Raw genomic sequence first — 18,452 nt, 5'->3', positions numbered from 1 at the left:
CTCTGTCACCCAGGCTGGAATGCAGTGGTGCAATCTCAGTTCACTGCAAACTTTGCCTCCTGGGTTCCAGCGATTCTCATGCATCAGCCTCTCAAGTAGATGGGACTACAGGTGTGCAGGACCACACTCAGCTAATTTTTGTATTTTTTGTAGAGACGGGATTTCACCACATTGGCCAGGCTGGTCTTGAACTCCTTACCTCAAGCAATCCGCTCACCTTGGCCTCCCAAAGTGCTGGGAGTACAGGCTATGAGCCACTATGCCTGGCCCTTCTTTTTCTTTTTCTTTTTTAGGAACACATCCTAAAAATCAGATAACCTTACATTTACATGTCTAAAGGAAAAAATAGGTAAATTTAAATAGGGTCTATTAGGAATATCATTTAAAAGGTTATATTTCTTGTAAGCATAGCATAACCATATTTCTATTTCTTGTGGGTTTTTTTGCTTTTTTTTTTTTTTTTTTTTGAGACGGAGTCTCGCTCTGTCGCCCAGGCTGGAGTGCAGTGACCGGATCTTGGCTCACTGCAAGCTCCGCCTCCCGGGTTTACGCCATTCTCCTGCCTCAGCCTCCCGAGTAGCTGGGACTACAGGTGCCCGCCACCTCGCCCGGCTAGTTTTTTTGTATTTTTTAGTACAGACGGGGTTTCACTGGGTTAGCCAGGATAGTCTCGATCTCCTGACCTCGTGATCCGCACGTCTCGGCCTCCCAAAGTGCTGGGATTACAGGCTTGAGCCACCGCGCCCGGCCTCTATTTCTTTACCAATTGTTTGCTAGCCCCCAAGATGAATACTGCTAATTTCCTTACACTTAAGTTGACTGACAGTTTTCTCAAAGGCAGGTGAGACACAAAGCCTAAGCAAATAAACGATGTCTTAAACACAATGCTAAAATACAGGTATCTAAAAATAAAGTCATTGATTAGTTAAATAAAATTATAAAACAATATATGATCAACATAAACATTTAGTAATCTCATTTTCAGAATATATTTTATTAGACTGATATACTAATACACCTTTGATGCCATAGTTAACACTAAATAAAAGTCATAAATAATACACAGCACTTTTAACTACTTTTCCTATTCCTGTTTCTAGAGGATAGTTATACCATTTTCAAGCCTATATAACTGAGTTTGCTTGCTTCCTTTTCTTTGACTTAGAAAGTGTAACACAAAAGTGAAAAAGAAAAGGGACCATATCTAAAGAAAAACTCAAATGCTAAAAATATGAGATACGCTTTAAAAACATTCAGACAAGTCGACTGTTAAATCACACAATGGAACATAACCAGCTGATTTAAAATATAAAAATCATAAAGAAAAAAAAGTCTCTCAAATGAAAGCAAAACATTTCATTAACTTCTGAAACCCAGCAGAAAGAGAAACAAAAACATCCAGATAAAGTAACGTAAGTTTTAACCATTATGTCTAATTCAGCAAAAAATCCTTTCTCTTCTTTTTCCTCTTTTATTCTTCCCCCTAAAATTCCAAATTAAAAGGTAAATAACCAAAAGCAAGAATTTTTTAAAATATACAAACCAAATAATTAGGGTCTGGATAAATCAAACGTTGATTTTATTCTGAAAGTCAGCACTTGATAAAAACTTTCGGATTTCACACATGTCCTGAGATAAGTTTCAAATATATATATACTTTTTTAGTTAAAAATTATACCATATGTAGAAAAGAAAAAAATACCTTCAGTTGAGGTTTTTCTTCATGTTTTGTAGAATTATCATCTGCATACTGAGGAACCAAAACAAATTCTTCACTGTTCATTGTAGCCACAGAATCAGATGATCCACTAACCTTCTGTAATGAAGCTCTGACCTCCATTTCAGTTCTGCAAACTTCTCTTCCCACATCCACCTGGAAAAACGAAAGGGATTAAAAAAAAAAAAAACCTACCGATTAAAACCATGAACTAACTAAAAACATGAACTAATAAAGCTTTAAAAATGGTTCATGTGACGAATCCTACTGGCTAGATAATTATCTCAAAGTTAGGAAACTACCTTCTTGGACTGATCCACTTAATGGAAATGTACTTGCTCTTCATCCTAAGTTTCCAGACTAATAGAGCCATATTGTTACCTAAAAATTTACACAACCAGTTCATATCTCAACCAGATTTATCACTGTTTACTTGACACACACTCTCTCATTTCTCTCAGAAATACTGTTTTCTTTTCTTTTTAATAGAGGAAATAATTAAACGATACTAGAAATATCTACAAATGCACACACAGACACAAAACCATATTCACTGACACTGCTATATTAATTAAATCTAAATGCTTAAAAAAAAATCTTATCTCCTCAAGACCAAATATTGTACCTGCAAATATTTTTTCTGAGTAACTAAAGTTGACTAATACAGAATTCAACATCCTAAGACATATAGCTTCTCTTTTCTGACACATTATCACTTATTAACACCAAAAAGAAAAAGAAAAAGCTTCTATATTGCATTCACATAGCAAACAATGTTTCAGTAATCAAAGACAGTGTAATTCTGTTTTCTCGATAGATCTCTACAGCATAGAAAGAACACTCACTATCATATCCAGAAGTTCATTTACTCACACAACTAAGTTCAACTGAAGACATATACTATATAACAGACACAAGTCAGCCCTGAGGTAACAAAGCGAATAAGGAAGACAAGTAGCCTGCACTTCTGGGGCTTGCATACTAGTGAGAAAACAAGAAACTGAGCAAATGGTGATTCCAAGTCACTCTAAAGGCTATGCAAAAAATAAACATGTTAATGTGACAAACAGTAGCTGTGGGAAGTATAGGGACAAACTAAGGTGGTAGGAAAAAGCTCTCTGAGAGGAAAATATCTGAGCTTAAAACTGAAAGACAAAAAAGAACCCTACTATTACACAATCTGTTCAGTGACCAAATGAGTAATGTGATAGAGGGGCAAAACAAGCGGCTAGGGCTAAAGAACACAGGACCTTGTAAACCATAGTAAGTCTACTGATCCATGCCTAAAATCCTCCCAGAAATGTTATTTTTCTTTCTAATTAGGTTACCTTTTTCATTATAGCCTATAAATATAGCTGCAATATTCCATTTGGCCATTAGGTGACACTAACACCATTACTCTTGGCAATAAAAAGACTGATTCCAGCTTCAAGTTACATGTGTATCTTTTAAAAAGTAATTACATTCCAACGTTATAAAAAATCAAAAATTTCAAGAATATCAAAATAATAACCATACTTCTGGACCAGTGTAATTAGCTAGGCATCATTTATTTCTGTTATGCATGTTAACACCCTTTCTTTTTGAAATCCTTCCAGCAACATTCACCTGTCCTCTAAAGGTTTTTTCTCACTTTGTATATTATGTTTCTAAAACTGCGGAATGTGTTACAAGCCATGTCTTTACTCTTTCAGATTGCATGATGAATCCTTAACTGCCAAAACACCACATATTCCAGATGTCTCTCTTTGGTCAATCCTTCAAGTCCTACTTAGGTTGCTGCTCCTCTACCTGATTTCTAAACGTTGGCAATTCCCTGAGTTCAGATCCTGACCTTTTCCCTTCTCACACACTCTAAGTAATGTCTCTCATTGTCATGGATGAAAATACCATCTACAGGCTAACAGTCTTCCAAATTTCTACCCCAACTCAAATGTCTTCTCTAAATTCCTGCCCTGAAATCCACCTCTCTACTTGATATTTCCATGTGGAAGTCTTACCAGTATCTTACATGAAACATGACCAAAATGGAATTCCTAATGTCTCCTCCAAAATTGTTTCCGGTCCCGATTTACCATTTCAGTAAATAACAGCACCATCTTCTACAAAGTTACTTGAACAAGAAACCTGGATATCATCTTCACCTCCACTTCTTTACTCCTCACATCAGCAAGTCATGTCAGACCTACTTCCAAAATAAGCCTCACATCTATCCATTTTTCTGTCTACCACTACTACCACTCTAGTCCAAACAATGCTCTTATCTAATATAAAAGCCTCCTAACCCATCTTCTATTTCCAGTCTTCTTCCCTCAATCTATGTCATTGTTCACAAAGCCGCCTATTTATTTATTTATTTATTGGAAAATAAATTAGATTATATGAAAACTTCAGACCAAAACTTTTTCACTAAAATTTAAATAAAATTCAAACTTCTTCCCAAAACTTACAAGGCCCAATACACCCTTGCCCCATCACTTTCTCATTATAATTCCTTAATCACAGCAAGTTCCAACACAAGCAAAAACCAAGAAAAATCACTGCCAGCACATCTGACTTGAAAGAAAGATTAAAAATGGTTCTTCAAACACAAAGAAAATTATATAGGTCAAAAATGTGGATCTAGTGATAAAAGAAAGGATTAACAATGTATTGGATGATTATAACACATGGATAAAAAAACATGACAGAAATGGCAAAAACAAACAAACAAACAAACAAAACAAAACAAAAAGGGAGGGAGAGAGAGGAATTGGAAATATCCTGTTATAAGGTAATGGCGCTACTTGTACATGGGTTATATGAAGTATAAAATTATTTTAAAATCGATTTCTTTTACTCCTTTATTTTTAATTTTTGTGGGTACATGTGTATATACTAATATGTTATATGAGATACTTTTATACAGGCACGAAATGCGTAATAATCACATCAGGGTAAATGGCGTATCCATCACCTCAAGCATTTATCCTTTGTGTTACAAACAATTCAATTATTCTCTTATTTTTAAATGTCCAATTAAATTAATTTTGACCACATTCACCCTGTTGTGCTAGCAAATACTAGTTTTATTCATTCTTTCTAATTATTTTTTCATACCTATTAACCATCCCCATGTCCCTTACCCATCCCACCTTCCCACTACCCTTCTCATCTTTTGGTAATCATTGTTCTGTTCTCTATCTACATGAGTTCAATTATTCCACTTTTTGGCAATCAGAAATAAGTGAGAACGTATGAACTTTGTCTTTCTGTGCCTGGCTTATTTCACTTAATAATGACATCTGCTTTCATCCATGTAGCTTGCAAAATGACAGGATCTCCTTCCTTATGGCTGAATAGTACACAACATTTTCTTTCTTTATCTGTTCATGGACACTAATGTTGCTTCCAAATCTTGGCTGCTGTGAGTAGTGCTGCAATAAACAAGGGAGTGCAAATATCTCTTCTTCGGAGTATATACCTAGCAGTGGGATTGCTGAATCATGTGACAGCTCAATTTTTAGATTTCTAAGGAACATCCAAACTGTTCTCCATAGTGCCTGTACTAATTCATATTCCCATCAACAGTGTACCAGGGTTTCCTTTTCTCCACATCCTCACTAGCATTTGTTAATGCCTGACTTTTGAATAAAAACCAGTTTACCTGGGATGAGATGGTATCTCATTGTAGTTTTGATTTGCATTTCTCTGATGATCAATGTTGCTAAACACCTTTTCATATGACTTTCTGCCATCTGTATATCTTCTTTTGAGAAATGTCTATTCAAAGCTAATGTCCATTTTTAAATTATATTTTATTATTATTATTATTTTTGGAGATGGAGTTTCGCTCTTGTCACCCAGGTTGGAGTACAATGGTGCAATGTCAGCTCACTGCAACCTCCACCTCCCCAGTTCAAGCAATTATCCTGCCTCAGCCTCCAGAGTAGCTGAGATTACAGGTGTGCGCCACCACACCAGCTAATTTTTGTATTATTAGTAGAGACAGGGTTTCACTATGTTGGCCAGGCTGGTCTCGAACTCCTGATCCCAGGTGATCTACCCACCTTGGCCTCCCAAAGTGCTAGGAGTACATGCATGAGCCACTGTTCCCAATCTAAATTAGATTTTTAATTAGATTAGACTTTTTCCCCATAGAGTTGTTTGAGCTCCTTATATATTCTGGTTATTAATCCCTTGTCAGATGGGTAGTTTGAAAATATTTTCTCCCATTCTGTAGGTTGTCTCTTCACTTTGTTGAGTATTTTCTTTGTTGTGCAGATATCTTTTTAACTTGATGTGATACCATTTGTCCATTTTTGCTTTTTTTGCCTATGCTTTTAGGGTATCATTCAATAAATCTCTGCCCAGTCTAACGTCCTGGAGAGTTTCCCAATAATTTCTCTTAGTAGCTTCATAGTTTGAGGTCTTATATTGGAGTCTTCAATGTATTTTAATTTCGTTTTTGTATATGATGAAATACAGGGGTCCAGTTTCATCCTTCTGTATATGGATATTCATTTTTCCCAGCACCATTTATTGAACAGACTGTGCTTTCCCCAGTGTATGTTCTTAGCAGCTTAGTCAAAACTGAGTTCACCATAGATGTACAGATATATCTCTGGGTTCCCTATTCTGTTCCACTGGTCTATGTGTTTCTTGCTAGTACTGTTTTTTGCTGTTTTGGTTATTATAGCTACGTAGCATAATTTAAAAGAAAATAATGTGATAGATGCAGTTTTGTTCTTTTTGCTTAGGCTAGCTTTGGCTATTCTGGGTCTTTTGTAGTTTCATATAAGTTTCAGGACTGTTTTTTCTATTTCTGTGAAGAGTGTCATTAGTATTTTGATATGGATTACATTTAATCTGTAGATTGCTTTGGGTAAGTATGGGCATTTTAACAATATTGGTTCTTCCAACCCATGAACATGGAATATCTTTCCAATTTTGTATCTTCTCTGATATCTTACATCCATGTTTTACGGTTTTCATTGTGGAGGTCTTTCACTTTTTTGGTTTATTCCCAGGTATTTTATCTTATTTGTAGCTACTGTAAATGGGATTACTTTCTTGGTTTCAATTTCATATTTTTCACTGTTGGCATATAGAAATGCTACTGATTTTTGTATGTTGATTTTTTATCCTGCAACTTTAATAAATCTGTTTATCATTTCTAACAGTTTTTTGGTGGAGTCTTTAGGTTTTTACAAATATAAGACCATATCATCTGCAAACAAGGATAATCTGACATTTTCCATTCCAATTTGTATGCCCTTTATTGCTTTCTCTTGTCTGATTGCTGTAGCTAGGACTTCCAATATATGCTGAAAACAAAAGCAGTGAAAGTATGCATCCTTATTGTGTTATCAATCTCAGAGAAAAGGTTTTCAGCTTTTCCTCCTTCAGTATGATATTAGCGATGGGTCTGTCATATATGGCTTTTATTATGTTGAAGTATATTTCTTCTTTACCCAGTTTTTAAGGGTTTTTATCAAGAAGGGATGTTGAATGTTTTCAAATGCTTTTTTATCATCAACTGAAATCATCATATGGTTTTCATCCTTCATTCTGTTGATATGATGTATCACACTGACTGATACATGTCTGTTGAAGCATACTTGCATCCCTGGGATAAATCCCGCTGATTGTGATCAATTTGATCTTTCTATTGTGTTACTGTGTTTTGTTTGGAAATATTTTTTTGAGGATTTTTGCAAAGATATTAGCCTACAGTTGTTTGTTTGTTTGTTTTTGATGTGTCTTTGGTTGGGTATGAGGGTAATACTAGCCTCTTAGAATGACTTTGAAAATATTCTCTTCTCCTCTATTTTTTAGAATAGTTTGAATAAGTCTCACTCTGTCGCTCAGGCTAGAATGCAGTGGCACAACCTCGGCTCACTGCAACCTCCACCTCCCAGGTTCAAGTGATTATCCTGCCTCAGCCTACAGAGTAGCTGGGACTACAGGCATGCACCACCATGTCTGGTTAATTTTTGTATTTTTAGTAGAAACAGGGTTTCACCATGTTGGCCAAGCTGGTCTTGAACTCCTGACCTCAGGTCATCCACCCACCTCAGCCTCCCAAAGTGCTGGAATTACAGGTGTGAGCCACCATGCCCGGCTGGAATAGTTTGAATATATTTGATTAGTTCTCTAAACATTTGGGAAAGTTCACCAGTGAAGTCATCAGGTTCCAGGCTTTTTTTGCTAGGACACTTTTCATTACAGCTTCAATCTCATTGCTTATTGGTCTGTTGAGGTTTTGGATTTCTTCATGGTTCAATCTTAATACATTGTATGTGTCTAGGCATTTAGCCATTTCTTCTAGGTTCTCCCATTTGTTGGCATATAGTTGCTCATAGTAACCACTAATGATCCTTTGAACTTCTGCAATATCAATTGTAATGCCTCCTTTTTCATCTCTGATTTTATTTATTTGGATCTCTTTCTCTTAGTCTGGCTAAGGGTTTGTCAATTTTGATTAACTTTTCAAACCACCAGCTTTTAGTTTTGTTGATCTATTATATTGCTTTCTTCATGTCAAATTCATTTATTTCTGCCCTGATCTTTATTATTTCTTTTCTTCTACTAATTTTGGGTTTGGTTTGCTCTTGCTTTTCTAGTTCTTTAAGATGTATTGTTATGCTGCTTACTTGAAGTTTTTCTTCTTTTTTGATATAGGCACTTATAGTAATAAATTTCCCTCTTAGTACTGCTTTAGCTGTATCGTATATGTTTTGCTATCTTCTGTTTCCATTATCATTTGTTTCAATTAATTTTTCAATTTCCTCCTTAATTTCTTCATTGACGCACTAGTCATTCAGGAGCACGTTGTTTAATTTCCATGTATTTGTATAGTTTCTAAAATTCCTCTTGTTACTGATTTCTATTAGGTTGATGCAAAAGTAATTGCCTTTTTAACGACAAAGACTGCAATTCCTTTTGCACCAACCTAATAGTTTCATTCTGTTGTCGTCAGAGACAATGCTTGATATTTCTCTTTTTTTTTTTTTTTTTGATGTTTTAAAACTTGTTTTGTGACCTAAGATATGGTCTATCCTTGAGAATAATCCATGTACTAAGGAAAAAAATAAATATTCGTCAGCCATGGGATTAAATGTTCTATAAACATCTATGAGGTCCACTTGGTCTATAAGACACATTAAGTCTGATTACTCTTTATTGATTTTTTGACAGGAAGATCTGTTCAATGTTGAAAGTGACGTGATAAAGTTTTCAGCTGTTATTGTATTTGGGTCTATCCCTCTCTTTAGCTCTAATAATATCTGCTTTATACATCTGGGTGCTCCAGGGTTAGGTGCATATATATGTACAATCATTATATCCTCTTGCTAAACTGACCTTTCAATCATTATACAGTGATCTTCTTTGTCTCTTCTAATAGTTTTTGTCTTAAAATTTATTTTGTCTGATAGAAGTATAGCTATTCCTGCTCCTTTTTGGTTTCCATTGGCATGGAATATCTTTTTCCATCCTTTTATTTTCAGTCTATGTGTGTCTTTACAGGTAAAATATGTTTCACGTAGGCAACACATCAGTGGGTCTTGGGTTTTTTTGTACGTTCAGTCACTACTCTGTATCTTTTCATTGGAGAGTTTAGTCCATTTACATTCACTGTTAGTGCTAATAAGGACTTACTCCTGCAACTTTGTTACCTGTTTTCTGGTTGTTTTATGGTATTTGCTTCGTTCTTTCCTTTCTGTCATCCTTTTAGTCAAGGTGATTTTCCAAGATGGTATGATTTAATTTCTTGCTTTTCATTTTTTTTGTGCTTCTTGTACGTTTTTAGATTTAAAGTTACAATGAGGTTTGCAAATACTATCTTGTAACCCATTATTTTAAGCTGATAACAACACTTTGCATAAGCAAGCAAACAAGAAAGAAGAAAACTAAGAAAGACACTACACCCTAACTTCATCCCCTGCTTAATCTTTTCTTGTCTCTATTTATATCTTTTTCAATTATCTATGTCTTGAAAAGTTGTTCTTTTGACTTAGGACAAGAGTAGTTTACACACCACAGTTACTGTTATCATACTTTGTCTTTTTCTGTGAATTTACTATTACCAATGAGTTTCGTACCTTCAGGTAATTTCTTACTGCTCATTAATGTTCTTTTCTTTCTGGTTGAAGTACTCCCTTTAGCATTTCTTATAGGACAGGTCTGGTGTTCATGAAATCCCTCAGCTTTTCTTTGTCTGAGAAAGTCTTTATTTCTCCTTCATGTTTAAAGGATATTTTCACCAAACATACTATTCTAGAGGAAAAGTTTTTCCTTCAGCACTTTAAACATGTCCTGCTGCTCTCTTCTGGTATATAAGGTTTCCAATGAAAAGTCTGCTGCCAGACACAATGGAACTCTCTTGCTGCTTTTAGGATCCTTTCTTTATCCTTGACGTTTGGAAGTCTGATTATTAAATGTCTTGAGGCAGACGTCATCTTCCTTTAAATCTGCTTGGTGTTCTATAACCTTCTTGTACTTGGATATTGATATCCTTCTGTAGATTTGGTAAGTTCTCTGTTATTACCCCTTTGAATAAACTTTCTACCTGTATCTTTCTCTATCTCCTCTTTAAGGCCAAGAACTCTTAAATTTGCCCTTCTGAGGCTATGTTCTAGATCCAGTAGGCATGCTTCATTGTTTTTGTTTTATTTTGTTTTTCTTTTGTCTCCTCTGCGTATTTTTTTTTTTTTTTTTTGAGATGGAGTCTCGCTCTTGTCACCCAGGCAGGAGTGCAGTGGCACGATCTCGGCTCACTACAATGTCTGCCTCATGGGTTCAAGTGATTCTCGTTACTCAGCCTCCCAAGTAGCTGGGATTACAGGCACCCGCGACCAAGGCCGGCTGATATTTGTATTTTTAGTAGAGATGGGGTTTCCCCAGGTTGGCCAGGCTGGTCTCGAACACCGTACCTCAGGTGATCCACCTGCCTCAGCCTCCCAAAGTGCTGGGATTACAGGCGCAAGCCAACACGCCCAGCCTCCTCTGTGTATTTTCAAATGGCCTGTCTTCAAGTTCACAAATTCTTCCTTCGGCTTGATCAATTCTGCTACTAAAAGCCTCCAACACATTCTTCAGTGTGTAAACAGTATTTTTCAATTCCAAAATTTCTGCTTGATTCTTTTTAATTATTAAATCTGTGTTCAATATATCTGATAGAATTCTGAATTCCTTCTCTGTGTTTTCTTGAATTTCTTTGAACTTCCACAAAACAGCTATTTTGAATTATCTGTCTGAAAGATTATGTATCTCAGTTTCTCCAGAATTAGTCCCGGGTGCCTTATTTAGTTCCTTTGGTCAGGTCATGTTTTCCTGGATTGTACTGATGCTTATGGATGTTCATCTGTGTCTGGGCACTGAAGATTTAGGTATCTATTGTAGTCTTCTCAGTCTGGGCTTATTTGTACCCATCCTTCTTGGAAAGGCTTTCCTAGCATTCAAAACGACTTGGGTGTTGTGATCTAAGCCGTATCTGCATTGGGGGCACTCCATCCAAACCCAGTAACACTGTAGCTCTTGCAGACTCACAAAGGTATAGCCTTGATGGTCTTGGATAAGAGATCTGGGAGAATTCTCTTGATTACCAGGCAGAGACTCTTGTTCTCTTTACTTACTTTCTCCCAAACCAATGGAATCTCTCTCTCTGTTCTGTGCCACCTGGGTATGAGGACAGAGTGATACAAGACCCCTATTTCACCGCCACTGAGACTGCACTGAGTCAAACCTAAAGTCAGTACAGCACTGTGTCTCACCAAAGGCCTGCTGTAAGCATGACCTGGCTACCCCCTACAGCAGCTCAAGGCCCTGATGCTCTATAAGCAACAAGTAGCAAAGCCAGCCAGGTTTGTGTCCTTCCCCTCAGGGCAGCAAGTTCCCGTAGGCCCCAGGTGGGTCCAGAGGTGTCATGTGGGAGCCAGGGACTGGAGTTTCAAAACCTAGAGGTCTACCTAGTGTTCTACTATGGTACAGCTGGGCTGGCACTCAAACCACAAGACACAGTTCTTCCCACTCATCTCTACCATTTCCACAGGCAGAGGAGCCTTATCCTGTGGCCACCCACAACACAGGCCCATTGGGTGTACTTCCAGGCTACTGCCAATGTTCCCTTAAGGCCCAAGGGCTCTTCACTCAGTTTCTGGTGAATGCTGGTTGGCCTGGAACGCATTCCTCAGGGCAGAGGGCTCACCTCTGGTCCAGGGCAGGTCCAGAAATATCACCTAAGAGCCAAGGCCTGTAAATGGGGACCCAAAGACTCCACTTTGTGCTCTACTTCATCCCCAAGCCCCAGGCCACAAGACTGATACTGGTCACCAGCCTATTGGAACTGGGCCACACAGGAGGTAAGCAGTGCGTGAGTGAGTATTATTATTGGCTGAGTTCCACCTCACGTCCAATCAGCAGTGGCATTAGATTCTCATAGGAGTGTGAACCCTACTGTGAAATGCGCCTGTGAGGGATCCAAGTTGCGTGCTCCTTATAAGAATCTAACTAATGCCTGATAATTTGAGGTACAACACTTTCATCCTGAAACCATCTCATCACCCGCCCCCATTCCGTGGACAACCATCTTCCACAAAACTGGTCCCTTGTGCCAGAAAGGTTGGGGACTGCTGTTCTACCCTACTATGGCCAAGCTGATAAACTGAATAGCCCTATATTTTTAAAGGAAACACCAAAGATGACTTCACTGGTAAACTCCACCAAACATTTAAAGAAGAAATAACATCAATTTTTCACAATATCCTCCAGAATATAGAAGCAGAGGTAACACTTTCTAACTCATTTTGTGAGACCAGCATTGCTCTAATACCAAAACCAGATTACAAGGAAAAAAAAAAAACTATACATCAATATCTATAATGATATTAACACAAAAATTCTTAACAAAATATTAGAAAACCATATCCAACAATGTATTAAAAGAATTATATACCAGGTACAAAAGACTGGCTCAACATTCAAAAACCAATCAATGTCATCATACATATCAATAGGCTAAAGAAAAATCATAATCATGGCAAATGAAATACATTTGACAAAATCCAACATCCACTCATAATTAAAAAAAAAAAAAAAAAAAAAAAAACTCTCGGTAAACTAGCAATTGAGGGGAATTTCCTCTGATAAAGAAATTTACAAAACACCACACTTAATAATCATGAACCAGACACTTTCCCCCTAAGATTGGAAGAAATAAAACGTATACAGATTGGAGAGGAAGAAATCAAACTGTCTTTATTTACGGATTACATGATTGTCAATGTGGAAAACCTCTAAAGATTCAAAAAGAGAAAAAAGAAACCCTCAGAACTAATAAGCAAGTATAGTAAGGTTGGAGGATACAAGGTCAATATACAAAAGTCACTATTCTCCCTATATACAATGGACAACAGGAATCTGCAAGTTAGAAAAGCAGTATCATTTACAATAGCAAGGGAAAAAATGAAATACTTAGGTATAAATCTAACAAAATATGTATAGGGTCTGTAAGGAGAAATCTAAAAAACACTGAGGAAGGAAATTAAAGCAGATCTAATAAATGTAGAGCTATTCAGTGTTCATGGATTAGAAAATTCAAAGTTGTTAAATTGTCAATTCTTCCCAACTTGAGTACTTTGATTCAAAAAATAACTTGCTGAGACTGATTGAGCACTGAACACTCAACTACAAGTTAGACTCTTTGTCCACAAATTTGGCCACTGAGATGAAGGCGACAAGTTCCTTAAAAGACACAAAGTACCAAAATTCACACCAGGAAACCCAGATAACTTGAATACCCCTATATTTTGAAAGAAATTGAATCAACAATAATTAATAGCCTTCTAAAAAAGACCTATCTGCACATGGGCAGGGACCAAGTCAATTTTTATTTTAGCCAACACATCCCCAGGACAGTGTCTACACACACTATGGGCTCAATAAATACTTCTTTAATAAACAAATGAATTATTTGGGATAGCAAGATGGACTCCAGCATCAGGTAGGAAGTTGGATTGCATGAGTTCTAAAGTCAAGTACTGACTTGACTCAAGATTCTCATGCTATGTGATTTCTAGAAGAATCCAATCAGTTCCTGACCTACATTCCAAAACGTCCTTTCAAAATATAATTTACTAAGTCTACTATTATGAAGAAGTGTGCTATAACAAAATGTTAACTTTGTCTTTATGTATGGCAAACTGCTATTATTTCAAATCAAAAGAAATAACAGCTGGAATATTCTCAGAGGTCTTTTAAATAATATGAAGCTCACTGTTTTAGTGAATTTCAGATTAATACATCCATTTCAATGCAGTATGTACCACAGAGCACTGTACAAACACAAAACTGCTTTAAAATGCACTTAGTTAAAAGACTGTCCTGTTGCAATCTAAAAATCAGAATATAAAATCTGATAAAAGATTTTTATGTTTCTTCAGATGCAAAAAAATAATGGAAATATAAGCATAAATATTTTCATTTTCAGGGCATTTTAAAGATATATGGAAATAAGGAACAGAAGCTTATCAGCATTATAGAAAATCTGGTATGTATGTGTGTTTTGTTTCTTTTGTCCATCCCCTTCTAAAGTCAAAGGAGCTCAATAAATATTTAGATTACACACTTCTCCCCCACAACTACAAAAATTCTACCAAGTGAAATAGCTTATAATTCTTACTTTGACGCCACATCATTTTTGCTAAATGAGAAATAATGATATCTAAATTAACACCTCACTTGGACGCCTAAAACTACAACTTTCACACATACACGAAATAGTACAACAATATTCAGCAATGTCTAATTGAAAGCTATTTTCTTCCCAAAATAACTGAACATATTCGACACTATGCAATCATAGTGTACATGATCTAATTTCCTTCAGTGCCAAATGTGGTTAGCCTCCTTCTTGCTTTCAGATCATGTGTTTGTGCCTACTCATTTTCAAGTGGCTCCTAAGCTAAAATAGTAACCTAAAAATACAAGGGAGAGTCAAAATTGGATAGGCTGCAAAGACTATTAGGCATAAGAATTAGAATAACTGTAGGAGATCCATTACAAAAATAGAAAGGGAACTATTCTTAACTTACACTAAGAAAATGGACAAATACTTTATAGCACAACATTTGCCAACCAAAATTCTTCTGTGCTTTGAAAAACTGAGCCAATCCAGGAAAAAACTACCATGACTTTTGTTTACTAAACAGTCTATCCACTACTCTAGTTCCCAAGCAAGAGCCAAACCAATATGTATGCATGTACACAAGTATGTCTCTAGCCCTGAAAACAGCACAAAAGAACTTTATTAATTCACATGACTTTAATGGATACCTATTTTTATCCACCCAACAATAATTCTCAAACATCTTATTCTGTGAATAAGCCCTCTCTCTACTTAAACCACATAGCTTTTATAAAAATATCAACCCACAGCCAAATAAATGAATCAAAGCTGGATCAATTAATCCAACTTCTAAGATTTTTGGACTAGTGACCAGCCATGTTTTTCCTCAATGAAGAATGACAGTATGCAGTGAGAGAGAAAAGTAAACCCTAGATAGAGACAAGAAAAAGAGTCTTAACCAAGTCACGTCCCTCTGAGTCATTCCTGAGGCCTAGCTCCAACTGTCCCCATCCTCAGTCTGAATAAATCTGCCATTCTTTTATTTCCATAAAATATTCCTTTCAACAAATTATTTTTGCATAAATTAATTTAAATTGGGTTTCCAGAATTAGAGAAGCAAGAAAAAATCAACCCCAAAGCTACCAGAAGACAAGAAGTATCCAAAATCAGAGCTGAACTGAAGTAAATGGAGACAAGAAAAAACAATTAAAAGACCAATGAATCCAAGAGTTGGTTTTTTGAAAAAATTAGTGGATAGATAGGCCACTAGCTAGACTAATAAAGAAGAAGAGAACCCAATTAGAAATAACAAAGGAAATGTTACCACTGACCCCACAGAAATAAAAAATAACGATCAGAAACTACTACAAACACCTCTATGCACACAAACTAGAAAACCTACAAGAGACAGATAAATTCCTAGACACATATGTCCTCCCAAGACTGAACCAGGAAGAAATTGATTCCCCAGAGAGACCAATAACAACCTCCAAAATTGAATCAGTAATAAAACATCTACCAACCAAAAAAATCCCATGACCTGATGGATTCACAGCTGAATTCTACCAGATCTACAGAGAAGAGCTGGTACCATTCCTACAAAAACTATTCCAAAAAACTGAGGAAGAGGGACTCCTCCCCAACTCATTCTATGAGGCCAGCATCATCCTGACAGACACAACAATAAAAGAAAACTGCAGGCCCATATCCTTGATGAACATCAATGCAAAAATTCTCAACAAAATACTTGCAAACCAAATCCAGCAACACATCAAAAAGCTAATCCACCACAATCAAGCAGGCTTCATCCCCAGGATGCAAAGTTGGTTGAACATACACAAATCAATAAATGTGACTCATCACATAAACAGAACTAAAGACAAAAACCACATGATTATTTCAACAGATGCAGAAAAGGCCTTTATTAGTCCATTCTCACATTGCTATAAAGAGCTACCTAAGACTGGGTAATTTATAAAGAAAGGAGGTTTCACTGACTCACAGTTCCACAGGCTGTACAGAAAACATGGCTGGGAGGCCTCAGAAAACTTACAATCATGGCAGAAGGTGAAGGGGAAGCAAGCACATCTTACCATGGAGGAGAAGGAAAGAGAGAGAGAGTGAAGGGGGAAGTGCTACACTCCAGATCTCATGAGAACAACCACATCTTGTGAGAACTTACTCACTATCATGAGAACAGCAAGGGAGACATCCACCCCCATGATCCAATCACCTCCCACCAGGTCCCTCCGCCAACACTGGGGATTACAATTCAATATGAGATGTGGTTGGGGACACAGAGCTAAACCATATCAAGGCCACTGGTAAAATTCAACATCCCTTCATGTTAAAAACTCTCAATAAACTATGTACTGAAGGAATATACCTCAAAATAATAAGCCATCTATGACAAATCCACAGCCAACATTATACTGAATGGTCAAAAGCTAGAAGCATTCCCTGTAAAAACCAACACAAGACAAGGATGCCCTCTCTCACCACTCCTATTAAAAATAGTATTGGAAGTCCTAGCCAGTGCAATTAGGCAAGAGAAAGAAATAAAGAGCATTCAAACAGAAAGAGCAGAAGTCAAACTATCTCTGTTTGCAGACAACATGATTCTATATCTAGAAAGCCCCAGTCTCAGCCCAAAAGCTCCTTCAGCTGACAAACAACTTCAGCAAAGTTTCAGGATAAAAAATCAATGTACAGGCCAGGCGCAGTGGCTCCCGCCTATAATCCCAGCACTTTGGGAGGCCAAGGTGGGCAGATCACTTGAGGTCAGGAGTTTGAGACTAGCCTGGCCAACATAGTGAAATCCTGTCTCTACTAAAAGTACAAAAATTAGCTGGGCATGATGGCACATGCCCGAAATCCCAGCTACTCAGGAGGCTGACACACAAGAACCACTTGAACCTGGGAAGTGGAGGTTGCAGTGAGCCGAGATCATGCCACTGCACTCCTGTCTGGGCAACAGAGAAATAGTCTGTCTTTAAAAAAAAAAAAAAAAAAAAAAAATCAATGTACAAAAATCACTAGCATTCCTATACACCAACAACAGCTAAGACAAGAGCCAAATCAGAAAGGCAATCCCATTCTAAATTGCCACAAAAAAACAAAATACCTAGGAATACAGCTAACCAGGAGGTAGAACACCTCTACACTGCGAATTACAAAACACTGCTCAAGGAAATCAGAAGCAACACAAATAAATGGAAAAACATCCATGCTCATGGATAGAATGTCATTAAAATGGCCACACTGCCTAAAGCAATTTACAAATTCAATGCTATTCCTATCAAACAACAAACAACATTCTTCACAGAACTAGGAAAAACCTATTTTAAAATTCACATGGAACCAAAAAAAGAACCTGAACAGCCAGAGAAATGCTAAGCAAAAATAACAAAGCTAGAGGCAACACGTTACCTAACTTCAAACTATACTACAGGGCTACAGTAACCAAAACAGCATGGTACTGGTACAAAAACAGGCACATAGAACAATGGAACAAAACAGAGAGCTGAGAAATAAGGCCACACACCTATGACCATCTGATCTTTGACAAAGCTGACAAAAACAAGCAATGGGGAAAAGACTCCCTATTCAATAAATGGTGATAGAATAACTGGCTAGCCATATGCAGCACACAGAAGGTGGGCCATTTCCTTACATCATATACAAAAATTAACTCAAGATGGACTAAAGATTTAAATGTAAAACCCAAAATTATAAAAATCCTATAAGACAACCTAAAAAATACCATCCTGGAACAAGCAAAGATTGCATGACAAAGACATCAAAGCAATCACAATAAAGCAAAAAAAGGACAAGCGGGATCTAACTAAATTCACGAGCTTCTGCACAACAAAAGAAACTGTCAATAACCTACAGAGTGGGAGAAAATATTTTCAAAGGATGCATATGACAAAGGCTACTGTCCAGCATGTATAAGGAACTTAACAAATTTACAAGAGAAAAAAAAAAAACAACCCCATTAAAAAGTGGGCAAAGGACATGAACAGTTTTCAAAAGAAGACATACCCATGGCCAACAACCACATGAAAAAAAGCTCAATATCACTGATCATTAGAGAAATACAAATCAAAACCACAAGATACCATCTCA

The 18,452-nt window shown here is 36.8% G+C and overlaps 1 protein-coding gene across 5 annotated transcripts in view; it reads right to left on the bottom strand.

Moving 5' to 3' along the window:
* RABGAP1L (RAB GTPase activating protein 1 like) overlaps positions 1 to 18,452 on the bottom strand; it is an 819,337-nt gene that overhangs the window by 749,079 nt on the left and 51,806 nt on the right. For 3 of the 5 annotated variants that reach the window (XM_023207199.1, XM_023207196.2, XM_023207197.3), the window contains one exon: positions 1,703 to 1,873. In XM_023207199.1, coding sequence (XP_023062967.1) covers positions 1,703 to 1,840 — 138 coding nt within the window. In that variant the 5' untranslated portion in view covers positions 1,841 to 1,873. The remainder of the gene's footprint in view (positions 1 to 1,702; positions 1,874 to 18,452) is intronic. The other 2 variants (XM_023207198.2, XM_031935573.1) reach the window with 1 other exon arrangement.

The sequence above is a fragment of the Piliocolobus tephrosceles genome, chromosome 1, assembly GCF_002776525.5.
Source record: "Piliocolobus tephrosceles isolate RC106 chromosome 1, ASM277652v3, whole genome shotgun sequence".
NCBI classification, from domain to species: Eukaryota; Metazoa; Chordata; class Mammalia; order Primates; family Cercopithecidae; genus Piliocolobus; species Piliocolobus tephrosceles.
This window is presented reverse-complemented; position numbering and strand designations above follow the sequence as displayed.